This window comes from Netta rufina, assembly GCF_964035555.1.
Source record: "Netta rufina genome assembly, chromosome: 2".
Classification (NCBI taxonomy): Eukaryota; Metazoa; Chordata; class Aves; order Anseriformes; family Anatidae; genus Netta; species Netta rufina.
In genome coordinates, this window is record NC_140124.1 from 53,695,603 (window position 1) to 53,712,298 (window position 16,696).

Sequence of the window (16,696 nt, forward strand, 5' to 3'; positions counted from 1 at the left end):
ACCTCTTTTCTGAGAAGAGGCTGAGAGAGCTGAGGCTGTTTAGCCTAGAGGAGGAGGCTCAGAGAGGATTTCATAAATGCATGTAAATCGCTGAAGGGAGGGTGCAAGGGTCAGCCTCTTTTCATTGGTGCCCAGTGACAGGACAACAGGCAATGGACACCAGAATGTTCCCTTTAATTTTTTTTTTTTTTGTGTGTGTGTGTGTTTAACTATGAAGGTGACTGAGCACTGGCACAGGTTGCTTAGAGAGGTTTTGAAGCTTACCTCCCTGGGTATATTCAAAAGCCATCTGGATATGGCCCTGCTTGAGCGGGGTGGGGGTTGGACCAGGTGACCTCCAGAGGTCCCTTCCAACCTCAGCCATTTCATGATTCAGTTAAGAGGCTTACCATTTGTCTTGTAAACAGATCGCAGGTTGATAAACATGAGCAAGTTTTTGTATTAACCTAGTGTTTAATAGCTTTGTTCAAATAAAGAAGCTAACAGTACGTGCCAATGTAGTTTAGCACTTCATTGACTTGTTGCAATAAATGGCTTGAAATATCAGGAGGAAAACAAAATTCTCATGTATCCAAGCTATTGACAAGAGTTTTTTTTTTTTTTTTTTTATTTGGGGGGGGGGAGAAAGGGGGCAATGGAACTAATTTTATAAACACGTCTTATTGGGATCTCTCCAAAATATATTCCCCAGATGGGTACATCGATGACTATGGCACATCCATGTCTGAGGCTGGCTGCAGTAATTTTCTACAGGTTTCTGAGTGCAGTTGTCAGGAGCCCCTCAATAAAATTGTGTATGCCACCCCCCCTTTTTTTGATGCAAGCATGTGGCAGATCTACCATCCTTATTTGGTACCTTTTCATAGAATCGTTAAGGTTGGAAAAGCCCTCCAAGATCATCTGGTCCAACCATCCCCCTCCCACTGATATCACCCACTAAACCGTGTCTGATAGTTAACTGTGGGACGTGAGCAAGCATGGGAGTTGCACAGGGTGAAATGATAACTACAGGTAGTTTGAAATTAATAAAAATCCATTTGTATTTTACCTTGCAGCATGGACTTTATGAAGCAGAGCTTCAGAAAAGATAGAACTAAAAGTTGTCTGTCCCTTCAGCAGCCCTGGAGGGCTTGAAATGAAACCTAGTACAGTGAAACTCCATTAATATGAAGAAACATAAACCAACTGTTTCAGAGCCAAGTCTTAGCGCTTTTTTTTTTTTTGTTGTTAAATTCTACCTGTTGTTGCTGTATAAAAGTGAGCAAGTTGTCAGTAGGAGGAAGGAAGGGAGAAGAAAAACATGTAGTTAAGAACAAATGAAGTTCTGTGGTGTATTACTGAGAAAGTCTTGCTTTTTAGTCATTTGTCCTGAGAAAAGAGTTGTTGTCTGTACTAAATGCAGGTTGCTTGCAGGCTGTAGTATCTTATCAGCTAAGAGAAAGTTATGTCATGAGAAATGAAGGAAGGGAAAGGTCTATATTGGTCACTATGTAGTAGTTACTTTTTATGTAGCAATGAGTCATCTATACTTGTTGCAAGAAGAGAGCCGTAACTGGGTGTTGTAACAACTGGTCAGATAACTATTCATTGGCAGCCATTGTTCAGGTAGGTGTTTGGCCCAGTCTTGCAAAATGTGTCCTTCGGTAGTGACCACTTATTAATGCAATGCCTAAAAATTTCCTATGAAAAATAAATGATTGACTGGAATGCATGCTTGAATGCTGGTGTCACTCCGTTGTTGTATACTTTAGTCCCCCTCAGGAAAGCATGCCTAATTTTACTGATTTGATTTTTAAGATGTTCTACAAAACAGTAGCAAGAAGGAAAGGAAGATTTGAAAAAGGGGGTGAGCTGCTGTTTTAAACATGGTTGTAAGCTGGGCTGTCTGTTTGATGCAGCTATTCATTAGTAAGAAATGGAAATCGGCAGTTGATGTCTACAGCACATGCACATTGTGGAGTAAACTGTGACTGCTTATGCCTTTTCAGCACTACCTCAAACTTAAAGGCTTTTGAGCTGGTTTGATGTGTTCATCTTCCCTACATTACATTTTAATTTAGATCAGGGTGGAGCAAATAAACATCCTAGTTACGCACATTTGCATATTTGACCAAAGGGCAAATTGATGTTTTTTAACTACTTACCCTCGATTCCAAATATTCAGCATTTTACTTTAGTTGTAAATAAGCTGTCATAACTACATAATTTCTGTGTATTTTCCTTGTGAATTTCTATTTTCTCTGATTGTATTACTATTATGTTTGATAGATGTAAAAATGTATATATTTTTATTTCTTTTTAATTTTCATCTGCTTTCTTTGTATTATAATTCATCCTAGGTTTGTTGTATTGTAACCAAATGACAATTTGTCATAGAAAAGACGAGAGGTTTTTAGATAACCTGAATCTTTTCAGTCTCTAGAAAGATTTTTCCTGGCTAATTAAAAACTTCGATACAAATTTGGAAAATATGAATGGTTTTAGATTACATAGTAGTTATTTTCTAGCTGTAAGACCGTTGATAAATGAAATGATGAAATGAAACACTTTAAACACTGTTGTTGATGAATCACCCCTCCTGTCCAGTTAATGATTACATTAACACGTCTACATGCTGGGAGTGAGGCTTTGCATGCAATGCAAAGCATTCCATACATTAGATTTTGAATTTAAAGTAATTCATGTTAGTTTGGATGAACTGAATATCTTTTTGTTGATGTAACCTAGCCATGAATGTACTGGTTTGGAGAATATATTTTGGATGGGTACCAGTAGGAATGTTTGTAGAACTTAATTCCTACACAAGTGGTACATAAGCATCCTTACTGAAACACATCCATCTATGGAGATGAGAGAAGCTGCAAAATTGGCATCCTGTTGCTAGCACAGTGGGAAGTGTGTGTGGGAACACGTGTGGGAGATTTTGGCAGAAAATTAAGTAAGGTAACTTACTAAGGTGATTTCCTACTCACTTATATATATATATATATATGTATATATATTATTTTTTAAGGCAAAACATCTAGTGGAATGTTTCTTGTTCACAGAAAGCAAACTGCATCACGTGTATTAGATCACATTTGAGAAAATAGCCTGTAGTGAAAACATGAGTCCCATCTTCCTTTACCTCAGTGATAAAAGCTGAGTTAGTCACACCAGAATTTGGTCAGTAGTTATAAGATTTATTTTAAAGGTAAGGTTCAAACCACAAAGGTTTTTTTTTTTTTTTTTTTTTCCCTTCTGGGGGAAGAGGTACAGCTTCTGTTCATTACAGTTAAATAAATTAAAAAAAAAATTTTGAAGTAAAAAAGGACATGTTCCCCTCCACAGTTTTATTGGAAAATTGATGACTGCTATGTCGTCTAGTGTGGCTACGGTTTTGTAAACTTAGCCCTCTTGAAGACAAAAATTCCTAACGGTAAATTTGTACTGAAATTAGAATTATCTGCTGAAGTCCAACAGCCAGAAATGAAATGCTACTTTCACTACAGTGTGTATTTCCAGTGTGATAAGCACAATATGCCCTTTGTAGAACGGACACTGAAAGTAGGTTTTGGTGCATTTGGCTAAAACTTCACACTAAACAGGAGAAAAAATAGCCAAAAATAATATAGATAAGATTTAAATAAGGCAAAGATGGGCAAATAAATGTGTTGCAAACAGTGCTGAGTATTTCGTTCTGGTATATGAAGTAAGCTTCAAGAAACTAAGCTGGGCTACAGGCATAACTCCGCTTAGACACATTCAGGGTTTGAACCCTGTAAATACGTAAAGGGGAATTGTTAGCTGATGTTATGCAGAGTTCCCATTTGTTGTCATTAATATGATTAAAAAAACAACACTTGCAAAATAGATGCCTACAGCTGCATAAAGACTTGAAGTATCGTGCTAACTTCTGCATAGCCTATAAGGCTTTCTCTTCTTGAAGGTTTGTGTGACTTGTTTTTGCTCTAAGAGTTTAAGAACAGCTGTGAATAAAAACATGCAGGCATATTAGGTCTTATTCACATAATGAACAAGTTCTACAGAACATTAGCTTTCTTGTTCTGAAGGTCATCCATTTTAAACTGATCCTCGCTCTTAGCATAACTTACATAGGATATGTTTTCAAGATCCACAATGAGCAAGCACGCAAGCTTCCCAGACCTTGTAATATTACTTGCACTGTCTGGAGACAGTCCAGATTTCTTTTTTTTTTTCCCCCGTTTGTTTCATGTTGGTTGCTGGCAACGGTAAACCATAATCTGGTCAAAAGGATTTTTTGGATGAAGTGTTGCAACATGGGGTTGTCTGGAGGAGGTCTAAAAAAAACCTTCAGTTCTAGACTGGATTAAGGTTTAATCATTTCCTACCTGATTAGCCATTTGTAGCTTAAAAAGATTAAAAAAAAAAAAATAATAATAAAAAATAAAAAAAATAAAAAAATGCTGTTTGAGTATTTAATTCTTAAAAATATCTAAACATCTTCACTGTGCTAACATTCTGCCATTGTAACAGAATCTATGGAAATTAAGCAAACGAAGACACCACCAGTGAAAACAAACAAAACTGTTTCTCCCTCTCTCTCAGAAAACAATAAAAGCAAACAACAACTTAAACCACAGCAGCCAGAATATTTCAGGAGGTAGCTACAATGACAATTTAACTGTAAATATGTTACTGTAACAATATAAATTCCCCAGCAAAATCAGCAGGAAACGTGATGATCACAGTTTTTCCTGCAAGATGGAAGATGATGGGGGTAAAGGTAAAAACCAGCCATAATATTGCAGTAATAGTGCCAAACTACTTTTCTCTTAATAAAAGTTTTCCACTGCTGTTGTCAGCAAAAGCAAAAGGAATATTTCCTCTGCAGGAGAGCTCATTCACAACATTTTCATTGTATAGCTTCTTGAAGTCAAAGATGCTGAGGTTTTGCACATTATTTCCTGTAATGGTCTTTTAGGCTTCATGTTCAAAACCAATGTCTACAGTCCCTGGCATGAAGTGCTGGGAGGAATATTAAGATGAAGAGACAATGGTTGGCTGAATATTTAAACACAAAAAACCCTATAACAAAAAACAACCAAGTGAGGAAAACAGGAAGATATTTGTGGCATAGGAAATGGACCAGCAGATGTTGCTGCTGTAGTGGGGCTGGTTAGTCTTGCAACATCTTTGGCATGTGACTCTTAAAAATAAGTGTTTCATTTTGTGGCTAAAGCCCAGTATTTCCAGCTATAGGACTCTTTCTTCTTCAGTGTGTCATCTTTTTAATGCAGTTGATTTCTTTATTTTTCATAGTGCTTTCATTTTAGATATGTATTGTGAATTGCTGCAGAGCTGGTAGGAACACCAGAAGAATATGGTGCAAGAGTTTTTTCTAATAATCTGACTAGTGTTATTAAAACCTCATAAAAATATAAATAGCTAGCTAGTTGTACAGTTCTCTCTGCCACTTGGGACATGTTAGTTGTAAATGTTTTTCTTTACTATGCTCTGCCTGGAGAAAACCCTGTCCTGGCAGCCTTGCTATGCATTTCTCAGAACATCTTGAATTTTTTTTTTTTTTTTTTTCCCAATTAACATATTTTCTTCAGAACCAATGACAGACCTAGGTTTTTCTGCAAAATACTTCCTGCATGAGGGAGGTATTAGTCAGCAGTGGTATTGCTAGACTACTTACTAATATGGGTAGGCTTTACCACTCCTGCTGCGCTATGACACTGATCTTTCAGTGGTATTAGCAGAGAAGACTGGCATTGGGAACTATAAAAACTAAATGTTAATGATACAAATCTTTTTATAGGATTAGATTAGATTCCATTTGTTGTGGACTCCTCATCAAGGACTCCTAAGTTGCTGTCAAAAAAAAAAAAAAAAAAAAAAGCTGTAACAGCGTGTGCATATATTGGCAAAGGTGAACTGCAGATGCTGAGGGAAAGAATTCCTTCTTCAAGCAGCAGGGCCTGTGATCCAGTATCCTAATTTATTACTTGCCACTAAGAAGGTAAAATTAATATCAAGAGCTTTTTTTGGGGGGTGGAAGTGTTCTTTCTTGGTGTTCAGTTAAGAGACATAACTCTGTTTAATAATTAAGTGCTTGCTTTATATGCAAGTTTGTGCCTCTAAGAGGATATCTGAATTGTCGTGTCGTAGAATTCATTAAAAAAAAAAAAAAGGAAAACCACATGATAAAAGCTGAGGTTAAGTGTGAGGTTAGTCTCATAAAGTACTTATGCTCTAATATTCATTGCATGTAGAACGTGACAGAATGTATGTCTATATAGTACCAATATTATAAGTTCAGTAATGCTAAAATGTGATAACGTGTATAACCCTTGTCACACACAAGGAAAACTTTGAGCTATTTGTCCTTGTGATACCACTGTAGCCTACAATGTTGTAGCAGTTTAGGTATATAATAAATTATTCTGTGGTTAATGTACAGAAGTATTCTATTATTTTGTAAATACATTGTTACTGGTTTACAGAGAGCATCTTAAATGCATAAATGTAAGAAACAGAACTTTAGTCTCATGAAGATGTTGGATCGTAAGTCTGAAAAATATGATTAACTACCTTTATCCTTTTATCTTTATCCTGGCAATGGTATTGTTAACTTTCAGGAGTTAACACATCTTCATTTTGATACATAGGATTTTTTTTTTTTCTTGTTTAAAAAGATTCTCAGCGCTATTGTTTAGGAAATGTTTTGAAGCGTAGTAAATAGCCTAAATATGGCTTGGCTGCCATTTCATTGCCAGCTGGCTAGGGACAGTTGTTCTTGGAACTAATGCCAGAAACCTTAAACAAAAACTTGGAAAGTCGTATTTGGTGAGAGCTGATGTGTGGGAAGCAGACATTCAGCTGTTGAGCTGAAGAACCAAACTAGCATTGCTGAAGTACCCTTGCTGAGTCCTTCAGCTTGTTTCAGATACACTTCTAAATTCAAAAACACTTGGGCTGTAGTCTGGAAAAAGCCAAATCCTATTTTCCTTGTAAGACTTGCCTGAAGAATGCCGGCATTTGGTAGAAGTTGTTTGCTGAGATCTTTTAACTGTAAGTTGGATATATTTTCCTTAATAATTGATGTGCTGTGAGTATGCTCAGTTTTTTATGTGCTTTTGCATTAGATATCTTTTGCATTGAAACGGCATGGGCTTACATGATTGTGGCGTATTACTGCTTTTTTTTTGCCATGTAAGTGTTATGAAAATGCTTCTCTAATGTTCAAGACTTCTCTGGAAAAACAGTTTGCATACTGAAAAGTGATTCAGTCTCTCTGGAAGCCTTATAGCTGAGGCAGTCCATCTCTTTGGAAGTGCCATAAACGCATGGGCAGAATCAAAAATAATGCTGGGCTGCAGGAGTGCTACCATCCTGAGAGTTCTGCAAAATAGTAGCATTAACTGTGACAACATAAATTCTAAGTAATACCAAGTGAATTGATTCTTCTCTGTGGGTGAGTATTTAATTTGCTTGGTTTTGGAAAGGTAATATCACTGTTGTTAACAGCTACAGCATATAAATCTATAGGAATTGCACTGCAAAAGATGTACCTGAATTGGCAACAGCAGTTTTCCCCACTAAGTTTTCTGTGCTTAGATCCTTGGAGAGTTGTGACTGCCAGAGCATAGCCATCGATACATTCACTCTTTCTCTGTGTGCCTGCGTGCTTCCTCTACCCTGTTTTTGGTGTTTTCTTGCTACCTCGCTTTCTGTTATCTCACTAACATTTGAAACTATTTTTTTTTTCCTAGGAAGAGATGATGTGGAAATAGGAGAGACATCAGAAAGCAGAAGGAAAAACTAACAGTACTCTAAATTAATTTTATTTCTCCCTTAGAAATGTTCTTTAGGTTTATCTCATGACTGTACCACACTAGCAATTAAGTTCTTGGTAGGAATTACCTAAAGATTGGTAATTAGCTGCTGGTTAGTGATCCAGAGAATACTTCTAGTCAGCTGTTAATTCTAGAGCAGTGTTCTATGCTAACAGTTTTTTTTTTTTGGTATTTTTTTTTTTGCTTGTTATTTTTTAAGTTGGTTTTAGCAAGTGATCGTGTTTTTATTAAAAACAAGACTTGTGTGTTTTTGGAGTGTACATGTGTATATATGCATCTATGTATTTGTGTACACAGGTATAAACAGAGACATGTAAGTATGCGTGTAAACACTTACAAGTATTTATTTAGATCTTTATGTCTGTAGAAAGAGTATTTTACCAGCAAATGAAAACTTGGAATGTTTCCTTGAGTGCTTTTTGAACTTCTTTAGGAAGACGTGGTTTTGTGATACGGTCCAGCGATAAGTGCTGGTAGACAGATTCTATTCTAATGTTGGCTATTCATTCACCCCATGTAAATGTTCTGTAGGTGTGATTCAGTTGTCCCTGTTGTGTAGTGAAGGTAAAGCTTGCTGTGCCTCACTGGGACATGTGTAGATGATGTGAAATGCTTTGAACACTTGAGCATCTGTTTAATTCCCCCAAAGGTCTGTCATAATGGGCTCACTAGTGTTTAGTTTTGTTGCTCTGGACAGGGATTTACTAGCAAAACTCAGATCTATCAGGAAAAGGGAATTGGTGTGTGGATCTGTTAATGCTTGGGGATCAGTTTCTGTTCTCAGGATGTAGCTGGTATGAGTGTTAGGAACTATGTATGCAATGAACACTTTGACATTCACTCAAGATGGAAGGGAGAGAATCTCCTTTCTGCTTCTTAGCACAAAGGCACACTTCGCTCCCGGCATCTGGGCAATCACTGATTTCATTTCGGAGTGTTTATTTTTATCCAATTTATTATCATCATTAGCTTTATTAGATAGTGAGGGAGATAAGTTAATGATTTAACTAGTCTAATCCATGGAAATGCTGGATTGAGCTTCCGTTCAGGTTCCATCTGATCTATATTAGCTGATTACTTCTTGAGGCTTTACTTTGTTTCTTTTGAATCTCATAAAGATAGCAGTGCTTTGTTTGTATTCTCCCTCTATTTATGCATGGAGCTCCTATGCCATACTTTGTTGTTGTTGCTTATGAGATTTGCAGTTGCTGTTCAAGGTTAACTCATGTCTGACTTCAGTGGTTTCTTCCCACCAAAGACAGTAGTACTGTTAGGTGTGTAAGAGCAGACAGACTATCAGACTTTTTGGTGTACATAGAAACTGGATAAACTCAATGGTTGCATTTTTTATCTGCATTTTTAATAAAAACTTTGCGTATTGTTTATTGTTGTTGACATTCATGTTTTGGTTTTGCATAAGCCAGTAGCAAAATCATGGAGGCTGCTATTTATTTATTTTTTTAATTTCATTTTATCTCCCAGACATCAAGGCATAAGCATCAGTAAAGAAAACAAGAGACACTCATCTGTAATGTCAGGGCTTCTGGACATATTTCTTGTTTTATTCTTTACCTTTTGTGATTGTCTTTTAAAAATGGAAGACTTTCAAAGCACGGTATTAATTGTCTCTTTTTGTTTGTTTCACTGTTTCACATGAGATATTAAAGTAGGTTGTAGAATAAATGGTACAGATGCATATTTTTAGAACATCTGTTAGCCTTTTACAATGTCAAAGTAAATCCTGCAGGTTTAGAATACAGAATCTCCTAAGTATGCCATGTCTGCGTGAAGTTGCTTAATGAATTTAGCATGCTCTGTGCAGCCATGCAAGACTTTTTTTCCTTGTTGATTAAAAACCATCCTCCATTTGCTTTAAGGTTGGTAGCATTTGTAAGTAGCATATGGTTATCAATCATTACTAATACTAATAGAGAAATGTATTTGTATGAACACTAATAAATGTTTGTGTTAAAGAATCTTGATCCTGCTAAGTGCTATGGACTCAACTTACCCAGAACTACACTACTCTTCCTTAATTCATGCTTTGAAAAACTAAATGAACATAGCACGTACAAGATTACTTAAGAAAATAGGTCAATAAGCCTTAGAGTTTGACATGAGAAGTGACTGGAACATGAGGGGTTTTCATCCAGTAGACAATGCACTTGATTCTGAAATGGTTATGGCTGTGTATTTGTTGGACTCACATCCTGGTACTCGTGCCTTTACCATTGAGTCAGGCTGTAGAGTATCTTTCTCTTGGTAGAAGCAATGAGAAATGAGTATAGCTTTCAGCTTTAGTGGTCTAAGGTTGGATCCAATTAAACTTCCAGCTAAACCTATGTGGTATTCTGCTGCTTACTGATCTTGGAGATTGAATAACTGTATTTTCACTGAATTTAAAATACAGTTTAGCGCTCAGTAACCCAAACGACGAACAATGCATGAAAAGGAGCAGGTTTCAGAGTAAGGAAAGAAGTGCATAGAATGGAAAATCTCTTGAAACCAGTCTCTGTCAGATTCTGGGCATTATGCTATTACATCGTGTATCTTCACTCATCTGGTTGCTTTTTAAGATGAATGCTGTTTTCTGAACCTAATCTGCTAGTACAAGTCATCCTTTCCTGCTGTTATATCAGCAGAAAATTAAAAGAAACCAAGTGTTCCTTTTGCAGATAATGTTTACAGCACTGTGCAAGCTTTTTTTCATAACCAGAAATTAAGCTCTGAACAGACATGGTCACTTGTGAGTTGGGAGTAACCCTGCTTTTCTTTGGTCTCTGGAATTGCTGATATGACTAAGGTTCACAGGATTCATTGGGAATAATTTGGTCTTGCTCTCTGTGGTATTAAGATTGTAATGCTTCTGGCGTATGGGCAGCTGTAAAGGGAGAAGACAAGATCATCAGCCCATGAAGTTTAACCAGACATACATTATCATAAACTAATAGAATGCACAAATGTGATAATGGTGATGTAGATACCCTTACTGTAAAGAGTAAAACCGAAGTGTATTGTGCCTTTTGTTTTAGTTGTTTTATTTTAAATATGCTGTTATAACCTGAGGTTGGCTGGGTTTCTAGTAAAAGGTTGATCTAAAGAAATTGAAAGGAGAATCCACCCACTCTCTTACTCATATATTTTCTTTCCTTTTGTTTTAGTTTGCAAATATGCCTGCCACAGGAAATGTGAAGAGAAGGTAAGCATATTTATTCTCCTCTGTACTTGCTGTTGATCCACATGTATTTGAAGTTTAGACTACAAAAGCTGTGTCAACTAATTAAGGATATGATGATGATTAAATCAGATGCTTTTTTGTCAAAAAAAGACTAACTTTTTACTGGGGTATTTTTCTTGACTTTAATAAAAAACAAAACAGGTTTTTGTGTAGTCAAAACATCTGCAACAGTGGTTAAACTTCTCATTCCTCTCATAGGAGGACATGTTTCAAGTTGAAAACAGCAAGTTAGTTGGGTGAAATACAAACCACATGGTTACACCAGGGAAGAAAAAATGAGTGAGTGAATTGGCTATACATCTAAATTTTACAGCAACAGAGATTTAAAGGCAAATTTTTGGTGTTGGACTGTGAAAAATACAAACATATTATTAACTTATTTTCAGCGCCTGCTTTAGATTACATCTACCAAGTTCAGTTTCATTACTAGATTCTTAATTTTTAAAAAAAGCTCTGAATCCCTTTCACACAAGGAAATACCCAGTTCTGCCTCCTAGTTTATCCAATAGTCTACAAAAAAGCAAAGCTGTTTTCAGTTTCTATTGCTTCTTAGTGTTGTCTGTTTCATGCTGGGCTTTGCTGGCCTTTTGTTCAAGGCAACTGTCATTGCCCATTTGTGTTTTCAAAGCTCAGAATGAGTTTTAGTTAAAACTGACTTGAATGTAGATGTTGAATATCAAGATGGAGATGCAGAGTGTCAAGACAACAGAAATCTATAGAAAAGCAAAAGGGCTATTCTTCAGCTGGTGAAAATCAGACGATTCATTCATAACATACAGAAACGACTGAAAAGGTACTTCCGTGGTGTCAGATGATTTAAAAATCCCCCATCCCTAGATTTGAACATCTTTGATTTACATAGACCGTTGCAGCCTAAATGTTGGAGGGGTTTACTTTGATTTCCTAGAGCCATCTTATCGGGATAACATTTTCTGTTTTTAACTAAAACCACTGACCAGTGTTTGCTTTGCATGAAGACAGCATTTTTTATAATTAGAGCACTTAACTTCTAGAGACCACAGATCTATTCCTGCTTCCTGTGCTGTTGACTTGATGTTTGACCTTGAGTAAGGATTTATTTTGGTGTTTCCAGGAAATATGAATAAATTCAAGAAAGAATTCTGCTTGAGATTTGTCAGGCCCTCTGGGGAAGTTCTGGTAAACATAAGGGTCAGTTGGTTGACTGTCTCCCATTTCAAGTGAAAATGGTACTTATGTGTTTCAAAATCATTGTGTTACATGGCGTGCTGAATAAAAGTAGAATTTTGTGTTTTTTTTTTTTTTTTCTTTGGTCATGAAATAAGATGGTAAAATGCAAATGGTTGTAATTAAATTTGCAAGCAAGGTATTTACAATCTAAATGTACATTTATTAATGATTAGTAATAGTTATGATTATTACTATAATTTATGTATTAGTAGAATTAGAGGTCTAGAAGTAGAAGGGAAACAGTTTTGTAGAAAGAAGTATGTTTTATTAGACCAGATGATATAATTGATATCTTCTTGCATATTAGCTTTGGTTCCTCAAATAGGACTTGCAGTTTGGAATTCTACAAGCTTCTGTGGGGAAGAACCTGGTTTGTTGGTAGCATTGGTAGCTTGCAGGTTAACTTGTGTATATGCTACATAGATCTAGTTTCCGGCAGTGTTAGTATAGAAATGATGCTGGAGGCTGTGGTAAGAAATTCTTTAAACTTGTTTTGGAGACAAATCAGATCATGCATGTACCTTATGTTGTAAACAGGAAAGTGTATTTCAACTAGTATTTATGCTCTCAGGCATTTGAGTGTTGAGTGTTGAAAAGATGGAGTGCTGGAAGTAAATAATAACATAACTGTTATCAAGATGCTCATATTATATATATGTTTTGTAACTATTTGAAAATAAATCACTAGTATGTATTACAATAGAAAAATAAGATTGCAGGAACAAGATCTGATTGAGTATTCAGTGATTTCATATGAGAGGGTTAGAGTTTTTTTTCTGATTTTCAAAGTTGCAGGAGGACAACAAGTAGCTTATATCCAACATTTTTCTGGAAATGTTTTCTTTATGCCTACTTATATGAAGCCACAGTTGGCTGTCTGGAATAATGTTATATAATCTTGTTATATTGGTGGTCATCCTGATTCAGATCTGATTTTAGCTTTTATTGCCTAACATGGCATCTGTATTTTCATTTGGTTATTGGATGAAGGCAGGAATGGTGCTCATAGCTTTTTAAGCTGGACTGAGAATATATTAAGACCATCTAAGGATGTTACAGGCACCCTTGAGTAATAGGCATTATTATATACACTGATTCAGATTCAATTCTGTGGAAAAAGAATCATGGACTCCAGTACGTCTTTTCCCTAGAATATGTTTTAATTCCAAGACAAGTGTTACTCTCTGCATTTGCAATAAAGCTACCCCATTCACAGCTTATGGAAAATAACTATATTAGTTGAACATCCCCCAAATAAAAATGTGTTAGTATTTAGCTGAAAAGCATTTGGAAAGGGAAGGGAATGAGAACAAAGAATGTTGCACTTAGAATCATGGAATTATAGAACCACTAAGGTTTGAAAAGACCTCCAAGATCATCTGGTCCAACAATCACCCTACTACCAATGTCACCCACTAAACCATGTCCCTAAGCACCACGTTCAACCTTTCCTTAAACACCCCCAGGGATGGTGACACCACCACCTCCCTGGGCAACCCATTCCAATGCCTGACTACTCTTTCTGAGAAGAAATGTCTCCTAACTTCCAACTTGAACCTCCCCTGGTGCAACTTGAGGCCATTCCCTCTACTCCTGTCACTAGTTACCTGCGAGACGAAGCTGACCCCCAGCTCCCCACAACCTACTTTCAGGTAGCTGTAGAGAGCAATAAGCTCTCTGATCCTCCTCTTCTCCAGAATAAACAACCCCTGTTCCCTCAGCCACTCAGGCAATAAGACTTGTGTTCCAGACCCTTCACTTCTGACATCCTGTAGTCATTTTTTTAAAAAAAATATGCATCAGCAGAGTGAAGCATTACTTGAAAGCCTGCTGGGGTCATGTGTTTATAGAAGCATTATGCTCAAGTCTAATGATAAAGCTGCATAATAAAACAGCTAATGTTGTAAACATGTTTAGGTAAAAACAACAGCTCAGGCCTTCCACTGGCAGCACTACTATGCAGGTTTTAAGAGTTTGTCTAAAGAATTCCTTCATTATTGCATCTACATGAAAACTAAAAAAAAAATAAAAGCTATATAAATCAGCCACTAAAATAAAGTTTATGCAAACCTGAAAAGAAATAGATGGAGTTTTATCAGAATGTACAAATGAAGGAAGAACCAAGTTTTGGAATCATTTGAGACATCAGCTGCTTTGTTTTATTCTAAAACCTGAATAGGTTCTGTGAGGGTTTTTCTCTTGTCCCTGACAAATATAGTGGAAACAAACGCAGGCAAAACTGTAGTAATATTTCAAAACATGGGGCAACACTGTGGGGGGAAAAAAAAAAAAAAAAAAGCTACACAGACAAGTGAAAACAAGATGGTAAATATTAGATTACACAAATTCAGACTGTTGCACACAGGGCTATTAAATCAGTTGCAGGAAGATTATAACATCTGAAATTATGTAGCATAAACCCACTAGATGATGCAGATACCAGCACTAAAATTAGATGAGCTATAAAGGCAAGATTAATTAAAAGCAAACAAAAACCCCAAAGTCCAAACTTCACTGTCTTATAGTTGTTTGTGTGTGTGTGGGGGGGTAAGCCAAAAACAAGTGAACACAATGGACATGTGGGTATAAAATCTTAAGGGAGCTATTCATTTATGTCAAGTTACTGTTTTGCGATTTAGCCCTGAAAGGAGGTATGGGGGCATGACTGGTGGGGGTAAATTAATGGAAATAAAGCATCCACAAATTCAGAACAGATGTCAGGAAGTACTTTCATGTAGGAAGCAATAAATATGTGAACAGGTCTCCCAGGCAAATTTGTTTTTAGGTGAACAGCAGATGGGTTACTCAGGATTGAAGCAATCTAATCCTGTTTTGGGGAAATAGAGCTATGAGTGAGTGGGCTTTGCCGTAAGGGGGATAGTGGATCAGTGTCCTCTGAAGAAATCCCTGAACTTTCATAAGCTATTTGTGAAGCTGTCTGCTGCATCTCTGCTAGTACAGCATCAGGGATACTGGTGTGCACAGGGCCTTACAGAGGCATTTGACCTCAGGTACAGCTTCTCAGTCTCTTTTGTATGCAATGGGCCTCTTTATCACTGCATTGGCAGTGCTGGGATATGAGAGCACTGTTGCTCTGAGTCTCGAAAAGTTCATATCTTAATAGGAAGACACATGGTTGTATGCGTAATGGGAATGTTCTCATATTCTGTCAATACATATTCCTAGTTTGGTGTTGTACTGGGTCAATGGGCAGAGGCCAATGGCATGAGGTGCAACGTGGCTAAGTGACAGGTCCAGTTGTTGGTCACAACAACTCCATGCAACGCTCCATGCTTGAGGCAGAGTGGCTGGAAAGCTGTGCAGAGGAAAAGGATTTGGGGTTGCTGATTGATGCTCACCTGAACATGAGCCATCAGTGTGCCCAGGTGGTCAAGAAGGCCAGTGGCATCCTGGCTTGTATCAGTAGTGCAGCCAGCAGGACCAGGGAGGTGGTCATCCCCCTGTACTCTGCTCTGGTGAGGCCACACCTTGAGTGCTGTCTTCAGGTTTGGGCCCCTCAGTACAAGAAGGGCATTGAGGTACTGGAATATGTCCAGAGAAGGGCTGCAAAGCTGGTGAAGGGCCTGGAGCACAGGTCCTGTGAGGAGCGGCTGAGGGAACTGAGGTTGTTTAGTCTGAAGAAGAGGAGTCTCAGGCGTTTGTTCTTATTGCTCTTTGCAACTACCTGAAAGTAAGCTGTGGGGAGCTGGGGGTCAACCTCTGCTCACAGGTAACTAGTGATAGGAGTAGAGGGAATGGCCTCAAGTTGCGCCAGGGGAGGTTCAGATTGGAAGTTAGGAGACATTTCTGCTCAGAAAGAGCAGTCAGGCTGAATGGGTTGCCCAGGGAGGTGGTGGAGTCACTGTCCCTGGGGGTGTTCAAGGAAAGGTTGGACATGGTGCTTAGGGACATGGTCTAGTGGGTGACATTGGTAGCAGGGTGATGGTTGGACTAGATGATCTTGCAGGTCTTTGCAAACCTTAATGCTTCCATGATTTGCTCAATTCTTTTTTTGCTGGATCAGGTGTGTAATGATGTAGAGTATGATCCAGCTCTTGAGCCTTGGCTCAGCTTTCCTAGTGAGCATCGCATATATCCTTAACTCAACCTTGAAGATTTTTTACCATGCCTAAGCCAAGAAGCTATTTTCTTTTCATAATATGGTTTCATTCTTTGTCAGGCTGAATTCATATTTCAAAGAAACCAGTATATTATTGCAGATGGCTCTATAGCTTTTTCCAGTTCTGGTAGCATTAATTAAATATTGGTTTTATTCAGCACACTTCCTTCTTCACCTTTCTAGCTATCTAGACATCTCAGTGGAGTGCATATTTAGTCAAAGCTTCAAGATTTTTTATTGAGAGTCTAAAATCCATATTCAGACTTGGTTTCTGAACTATAGTGTGCCACTCGAATGCTGTTA

The 16,696-nt window shown here is 37.4% G+C and overlaps 1 protein-coding gene across 3 annotated transcripts in view; it reads left to right on the top strand.

The window, feature by feature from the left end:
* TNS3 (tensin 3) overlaps window positions 1-16,696 on the top strand; it is a 248,233-nt gene that overhangs the window by 71,685 nt on the left and 159,852 nt on the right. For all 3 annotated transcript variants that reach the window (XM_084281745.1, XM_084281746.1, XM_084281748.1), the window contains exon 3: window positions 10,988-11,025. In XM_084281745.1, the coding sequence (XP_084137871.1) occupies window positions 10,988-11,025 (38 nt within the window). The remainder of the gene's footprint in view (window positions 1-10,987; window positions 11,026-16,696) is intronic.